This window comes from Phaethon lepturus, unplaced genomic scaffold (assembly GCF_000687285.1).
Source record: "Phaethon lepturus isolate BGI_N335 unplaced genomic scaffold, ASM68728v1 scaffold21909, whole genome shotgun sequence".
In the NCBI taxonomy this organism is placed as follows: Eukaryota; Metazoa; Chordata; class Aves; order Phaethontiformes; family Phaethontidae; genus Phaethon; species Phaethon lepturus.
This window is the reverse complement of record NW_010561549.1, coordinates 8,463-16,642: the sequence shown is the minus strand read 5'-3', so window position 1 is coordinate 16,642 and position 8,180 is coordinate 8,463. Positions and strand designations below refer to the sequence as shown.

General features: G+C 34.6%; 1 protein-coding gene across 1 annotated transcript in view; it reads left to right on the top strand.

Moving 5' to 3' along the window:
• Positions 1-1,310: 1,310 nt before the first annotated feature.
• NCOA3 (nuclear receptor coactivator 3) overlaps positions 1,311-8,180 on the top strand; it is a gene marked incomplete at its 3' end in the record, with an annotated part of 14,615 nt that continues 7,745 nt past the window's right edge. Inside the window, exons 1-7 of the mRNA XM_010294043.1 lie at positions 1,311-1,399; positions 3,094-3,266; positions 4,978-5,078; positions 6,074-6,248; positions 6,801-6,989; positions 7,244-7,345; positions 8,170-8,180. The exon at positions 8,170-8,180 is cut by the window's right edge and continues 139 nt beyond it. Coding sequence (XP_010292345.1) covers positions 1,311-1,399; positions 3,094-3,266; positions 4,978-5,078; positions 6,074-6,248; positions 6,801-6,989; positions 7,244-7,345; positions 8,170-8,180 — 840 coding nt within the window. The remainder of the gene's footprint in view (positions 1,400-3,093; positions 3,267-4,977; positions 5,079-6,073; positions 6,249-6,800; positions 6,990-7,243; positions 7,346-8,169) is intronic.

The following is an 8,180-nucleotide window of genomic DNA, read 5'->3' as shown; positions in this document are numbered from 1 at the left end:
GTTGTGGAAAAGTTTCTCTCCAACTAACAAGTATAACTGTCTTACCTAACTGTTTAAGACCAGTTACTGTTGTTGCTGCATGGGGTAAAGAAATGCAGCCTGACCTACGTTGCAGTAAATTAAATTTACATTTAATTTTGAAATTCCTGTAAAAAGAATAAAATATTGCCAAACTTCTAACTGCCCAGGTGTGTCATGTTGTCATTGTGGTACAAAAAACCAAATACAAATTATTAGATTATTTTATAGTTCTAATTATGTTCTAAAATACTCTGGCTACATAAATAGCATAGATCCATTAAAATTTTTTTTTCTCCCTCGGCATGTTGTTGACTGTAGCATAGCAGGATCTGGTATAGGTGTCTTCTCACCTCTGTGACCGTGTTCCTTTTTCTTGGGGAGTGAGGGGAGAGGAATCTCATGGATATGTAATCTGCCAGGCTTGTTTAACATAACTAGACTTTAAGAAAAGCAACCTATTATTTTATTGGATTATGGGCCAATCTTTGCTGCAGAAGCAATAGAGTTGAAAGAGCTCTGAAGTCTTTGCTTGCCTTGTCCTCAAAGTTTTAGAAAACTGTGTTCATTTTGGAAGGTTTAACAAGAGATACGAAGCTAAAACTATTGTAACCTGTTCAGTTAGAGATGGTAATAGTAATCTGTTGGCTTTATACCAAGCCAAGTGTGAAACTCTCATTTAAGACCACTGATACACTCCTGAAGATGACAGTTATTTGTGACTGCAGTGGTTAGATTACATGAACAGAAAAAAGGAGCATACAGAAAACGAAATTTTATTCAACATTTCTGTATTTTCAGTGTTCTGGTCACCCATCCTTTGTTGCCTTAGAGTATCGCTTGCCTCTTTCTTTAATGGTGTCTAACTTTATCCTTGGGATTTAAGTACATTTTGCTGTAACATATTAATTTATCATTTTCTTTTCAAGTTATCGAAACATACATTAAAACACTGAAGGCTATACTGTGGTCCTAATACTATGTTGCAAAACTCTAAACATCTCTGTTTGAATCAAATTAAATGCATTTGTTACATTTGTTATTGTTTACATTGATATAAAGCTTTGTAAACCTATGTTTTGGCAAGATATAAAATAGATTTAAAAAAATTGATAACCAAAATTTTTTTTTAATACTAAAAAGATATATGGATTTCCAGTAAAAATACTGACTTATAAATCTAAAACAATAAATAACTTACCAGATAAGTTCTCTGTGATTTAAATTATTATTTTGAGAGGTTCGTTCACGATTGTTATTTTATTGCTTTTAGTTGCTGATGTATGGTCAAGATGAGTGGATTAGGAGAAAACTCCTTGGATAGCTTGACAAATGAGTCAAGGAAGCGCAAACCATTGCCCTGTGACACACCAGGTGCAAGGTAGGTTTATATAGACTTCTCTCTTTTTTTGTATTATGAGTTTTTACAAAGATTTTTCAAGTTTTCATTGCAATTTAGAGTAAGTTCTAACTAATCATTTTGTTCAGTTGAAAAATTCTCTATGCCAGCTTCTGTTGTGAAGATACAAAACTTTACTATTACGTATAGATATACTAATGCTGATGAACTATGCTCTATAATTAGATTGTTGTGGAAATCTTAGTAGAGTGAACATATAAGGAGTCACTGATTGAAGCTGTGATATTGCAAGGCTAAAGAAGAAAAACTTCTTGCTTCACAGAAATTTCAAAGGCAGCATCTTATATCTGGTAATTGATTTGGCAGGCCTCATTTCAGGGGACTGTGGTCAGCACAAAATACTGCAATAGGTAGAGCACTTTTTTTGACTTCTGTTGCTCCAGACTAGTTCTTTGCAAGCTCATCTCGAATTTGGCATTCCGTGCTGTCTTCCTGCCCCTCACTCAACTCAGAGATCATTATCTGGGGGAATTGGTTTTCTGTCCCCTCCAACCTCATTGCTTTCCACCACATGCTACGGGTTATCCTTTCATGTTCTTGTTCCCACAAAGTATTAACCTTTATTAAATTGGTCTTCAGTTTCACCGAAATGCCAGGTGTCATGTGTACTCATATTTCTCCCGTTTATATATGTCCCCACTGTCCCACAGTAATTACCTCCATCATGCAACAGATTGTGTACGAGATCCTCAGATTCTTCCACCATACCCCCAGTATCTCTTTGAGTGTCCTCCACTCCAGTTTCTCTTTCCTTTTCTTCAGTTTCTGTCTGTCCATTCAGGAATTCTGTTGTTCAGTTTGTCACCCTTACTAGCTTTCTTCATCTTTCAAGCCCCTGCTTTGTCATGTATTAGTTTTCTCAAATATTTGGTCCCTACCTACTTTCCTAACTCTTTGATTTGTTTTCTTCTGAAAGAATACTCATTCTTTTGATTGCCTCAGTGTGCCCATTCTTGCCCCTTTCCGTTCTCCTGAGTCCTTCTTTTCCTACTCTTGGCATACTCTGTGTATGACACTGTTCTCTCTTGATTTAGGCTGTAGACAGTGTCTTTACGCAGCATGTTAATCTGTGTAGGAAAAGGAATTTCAGAGAGAGACTTTATCCAGCAACATTAGGTTTGCTGGGGCTCTGATTTTCTTGGATGTTGAGATGGCGTTTTTGTCCTGATGCCTAGAAATTTCTCTGAGATAATCACATTCTGTAGTCATCTTGTTACAAGCAAACCAAAGGGATTTCATAGAATGTTAAAATTCTATTTCATTTGTCTAATAAACTGTAAACAAATCTGAAGTACCTTTTAGGCTTAAAATACACCCTCTGTATGAGTGTTACAGGCAATTTTATAACAGGCAATTGCTATTTTAATTTAATTTAACGATAGAGTAATCACAGGAGGATTTTTTGGATGAGTAACTTTCTCATATCCTCTTAAGATAAATTTGTACTTAAAAGTCTTAAAAAACCTCACAACAACATAACAAAACACATACCCACACACCTGACCCTCCCACCCCTTCAGATTTGTGTTTGCTGAAAGAGTAACTACTACCTGGGTTTAATAGGTAGGTGTTACATGAAATACATTAAAGTTCACAAGTGAGCACAGGTTTTGTATATGTATGTAAGTTTATGAAATTATGTTTTTGGTTCCTAATCTGACCTGCAGTGGTGAAAAGCGTCGGCGTGAGCAGGAAAGCAAATACATTGAAGAACTGGCTGAACTGATATCTGCTAATCTGAGTGACATTGACAATTTCAATGTCAAACCAGACAAATGTGCTATTTTAAAAGAAACCGTGAGACAGATTCGACAGATAAAAGAGCAAGGTACAGTTCCCCGCTAAGCCAAAATAATTAATTTCATTTTCTTGTGATTCCTTTTCCACAGCAGTAGTTACCTGGGAAATAATAGTGTTTTTCACAATAGCTTGTAACTGAGAAAGTCTTCAGACTTTGACTTGAATGAAACCTTTAATACACCTTAAATAATTTTCTGTTTAAAAGTAAGCAAGTATTTACCACACTCTTTTTTGTTGGGAATCAGGGCTTTAAAACTTAGTACGGCCTTTATTATCAGTATCCTGACAATACTAGGAAAGCTTGAGAGAGTCCACAGAGAAACTAAAAACAGGTGATCCTGTACGATCAGCTGGTATAATATACTAAATAGCCACTGATATGAAGAATACATGCTGTTGTCTTTCGCTTAAAGGGACTTCATGCTTAAAGGGACTTTAATGCTTTGAAATTAATTTCTTAAAAAATACCTAGTTTCTTACGGGACACACTTCCAATCAAATGTAGTAATTTTTATTGCTGTTTTTTCCTGTTATGTTTCTGTGGGCTCTGCTTTCTTTTCTTGTGCTGTTTACGACATGCTTTGCAAATGTTTAAGTATTGGCCTCCAATATATTGGAAATTCATTTAGGTTGAGATCAAATAATTAAATAGTGGCAGTTGACTGAACTCAGGATATAGTTAAGTCCACAAAGGAGAAAATAGCAATGCATCAAGTTTTGGTAACTTTTGTCAGCTGCTGTAAACCTAAGTCATACAGTAATTTTTTTTTTTTTAATGGACAAGTAAATGCAAAACCTGTTTTTTGAAATATATAGCGAGGAGCATATATATCAACTTTTTTTTTTTTTAAAGCCCTCTCTGCTTCCCCGTACCCATTCCTAAATGACTGTAGCCTGCCAAGTGTACATATTTCCTTTGGACAGTAAAGTATTAAAAAAATCAAGTGAGCTATGGTGTATGTTTTCTTTGTCTTGATAAATTGCCACATCTTTTGAAAACATGTTAAAACAATGCTAAAAAAGAAAATAATCTTAACTTCTGTTTTTAAGTTGGTTGGTTTTTTTTGTTTCAGTGTAATCTAGCGTATTGTAATGTAATGTTTCATTATAGAGTTGAGTTTGTGATAATCCTCCCTTAGGATGTTGTACTCCTCTTGTGGCCTGCTTAGCCAGCCAGCAAGTACCACAGAACAGTTTACTGTTTGTTTTCTGTAATTCTGCTGCCTGGTGTGGATTCTCATTCCACCTTCCTCTGCAATTTATTTATTTTGATTCTTAAAATACGATTTTATTATACACACACACACATGCACGCATCTATTAACATGAGAAAGAGGTTTTTTTTGTAGAACAACGGTGATGTCACCTGAAGACAGTGACCAAGGATGATGAGATGATCAAAATAAACCCAGAAGGAAGAGATATGTATAATGAGTATGTTCAATGGCCATTGAAAGATTCAGCAGGGATTCATCAGACAGATGATCCCAAAGCAGCAGAAGAAATATTGTTCACAAAAAAAGTTGATCCAAGTTTAACTGTCAAGTCAATTTATGTAAGCGAAGGGTTTGGCATTATGTAGCTGTGATGTTTTTTCTTAAACAACTAAGAATATGAGAGACATCCTCTCTTAATCAGTGCTTTTGTTAGCCTTTTTCCACGTGCTTCCTAGAATCTGGGTTGTAATACTGAAAAGTGGTCTTCATATGCTTTACTGAAATGTATCTTTTGGGTTACAGGAAAAGCAGTTTCTAATGATGATGATGTTCAGAAAGCTGATGTATCTTCTACAGGTCAAGGAGTTATTGATAAGGATTCATTGGGACCTCTTTTATTACAGGCAAGTGCAGATTAGGCCCTAGTAAATCCCTATGGAAACAGATACTTAAGGCAGGTCAAAATATTACAGTAAAGCCTGCAATCCTATAGTAATAAATAGTATGCAAGAACCATACAGAACTATGTTTGAAAGGGGCAGGAATAAAATTTATCACGTTTTCTTAATTTTGCTGAAATTGATTGCAGAAGGAAAGACAAGAGTAACATTTGGCTTTTTCTCATACCCTTGTGCTTTACTTTCTTCAGCAGTCAGTAGCAAATTACTAATAATGCAGTGCTTAGTAGTATGAGGAATATTTTGCCTTTTTTAGGGGATAGGCATTAAAATAAATGGATGAGATTTTGGAAGGACTAGAGGTTTGTGATGTGTATCGGGGTATGTGCTCTAAATTGTGAAGCATTTTAAACAAATGTTCCTATCAAGTAAAATAACCTAAGAATAAATATAAAAAAAGGTACATAGCAGATACCTTTTCTTTATGCCTAGAAAACCAATCTCATATTTACAAGTCTGTTAAAAGGCATTTTTGAAACTTAACTGTTTTACATAGATATTGAATTTTTCTTTCCATTAAGAAAACACAGTATTTTAAGGTATGAATAGACCCTCTTATCGCTTGCTGGTGGAAATGTCTTCATGTTCACGTCTTACTACTTGTTTCTACTGAATTTCTTCTTGTTTCAATTTGTCAGCTATTGAAATAATGTTACAAATTCATTATCTTGTGTTCACATAAAGCAAGAATGAAACAAGAAGGCTGGTTATCACTATGAAAGAGCTCAATGGGATAACAAATGAACAGATTAATTTTTAATATTGCAACCATTCCTTACCAGACACGTTTTTCCTCAGAGAAAAATTTAAAACTTCAGCTCTACTCTTGAGAAGAAATGCATGTATTGTAACGTGACATCACCCACATAGGTTTTTAAACTAAATTATGTTCAGAATTAGGCAGTGTGTCTTACATGATATGTTGTCATGTTAATATTTAGGCTTTGGATGGTTTCCTGTTTGTCGTAAATCGAGATGGGAATATCGTATTTGTGTCAGAAAATGTCACACAGTATCTGCAATATAAACAAGAAGATTTGGTTAATACAAGTGTCTATGGTATCTTGCATGAAGAGGACCGGAAGGACTTTCTTAAAAACTTACCTAAGTCTTCAGGTAATAAAAGCTGACCTACTACACTGTTACTAGGTTATTTGAAAACAATCAGAGGAGGGAAAAACTTGTAATGGATAACCTTTCAAAACAAACTACTTTTACAAAGAATATTTGACTATAGAAGTATGTTAATCTTGAAAAATATTACTGTGTTCACACTAAAACATACCACCAGAAATAAATGTGCTAGAAATTCACACTGTACCTTAGCCTTTGCAATTTGTTTACTTGTAACTTAAAACAAGGATACTAATGGAACATGTTGCCTAAAGCCACAAGACTAGCTGGGGGAACTGCTCGTTTTTTAAATATGTGAATGACTTTTCAGCTCTCCTTCAAGTGACTGAAAATGTCATGTAAGGGAGTTTTTTTTTTTACTTGGTTCTCAATACTACTATTCCCAAGGTATAAAACTGATGGTATATTGATAAAGCATCTTAAAATATTCTTTAATCTCTCTAATATAGGAACAAGGTATCTCAATTAAGAAAAATCAGTTATGAATTGATCTTATCTTAAAATCTTTATAAATTCTTACTGTATTCTTTGAAGTTAATGGAGTTGCTTGGACCAATGAAACACCTAGACAGAAGAGTCATACGTTCAATTGCCGGATGATGGTGAAAACCCCTCATGAGCTTTTGGAAGATGTAGGCAGCCACCAGGATACACGTCAAAGATATGAAACCATGCAGTGCTTTGCTTTATCTCAGCCAAGAGCTATGATGGAAGAAGGGGAAGGTAGGAAATTTTGTGGAATTACAGTGCACAAAAGAAATCTCTGGGTAAAGCTTTTTGGTATTTGGCATGTGGTGTGAAATCGGTAGCTTCTGCCATCCATTTTTAAGTAGGAACAGAATGCAAAAACTTAAATTCTTACTGTTTATACTTCCATTTTAACAGTGGAGGATGCTTCATCTATTTTGTTAGATGATTTAATAGGAAAAATAAAACAGAAGATAAATTAAAGAAGAAACATTCTTTTTTAAATACAGATTTGCAGTCCTGTATGATTTGTGTGGCACGTCGTATCACAACTGCAGAAAGGGTATTTCCAGCAAATCCAGAGAGCTTTATTACAAGACATGATCTTTCAGGTGAGAAATGTATTCAAGATCAAGGTGTGAAGGTGTCTCTTTTTTTTGTCCATGTGTTCTTGTTTTAAATAAATTGAGTATGTAAATAAATCATGTATCTGTAGTGACTAGCAGAATTCATACTGAGAATTCCCAATGGTTTTTGCAATATACCTCTGCTGGCAGTAGTGTATAACAACAACTGTGGGATGCATTTTCTGTCTTTATGCTAGTATGCTATTTTTTCGCTGCTTGGTATAAAACATTACTTGTGTTTTAACTTGGCAATATTTCAAATGGTTGTCATTGTGCTTTCTTTTACACATAAGAAATATTTTAAATCATAACGTAAGCTAATGGAAGTTCTTCAGAATGCTTGTATTTTCCTATAGTATGTGAGCTAATGTTTAAAGTGTTTTATGCTGTTTAAATTGAAATACTTACCTAATCTAGATGGGGCTTTTTCAGATGCCAGTTAGTGTTTATGATGTTCATTTGTAGATGTAGTTGATCAGTATTTTTGAAAATTATGCTGCATATGCATCCTTTGGGTGCCTGTAACTGGAGACTAAAGTTACTCTTTTCTAAAGCTCTGGCATTAACCTGTGGTGCTTAACTTCCTCTTATTCAGTTATCTAAATCTCTTTGAATATTGATGTTTTAATAAGCAGCATCTTATTCTCACATGGCAGATAAATGTAACTTCTGCAAACTCAAAATTTGGTGTTAGGCTGATGAACAATTAGAATGGTGATATCGAAGCCTTCTGAAATGTACCATATTTATATAAAAGGATTGACAAAGTCATAAAGAGTTTAACTTGTGTATTTTCTTCCCTGTTACAGGCAAACTTGTC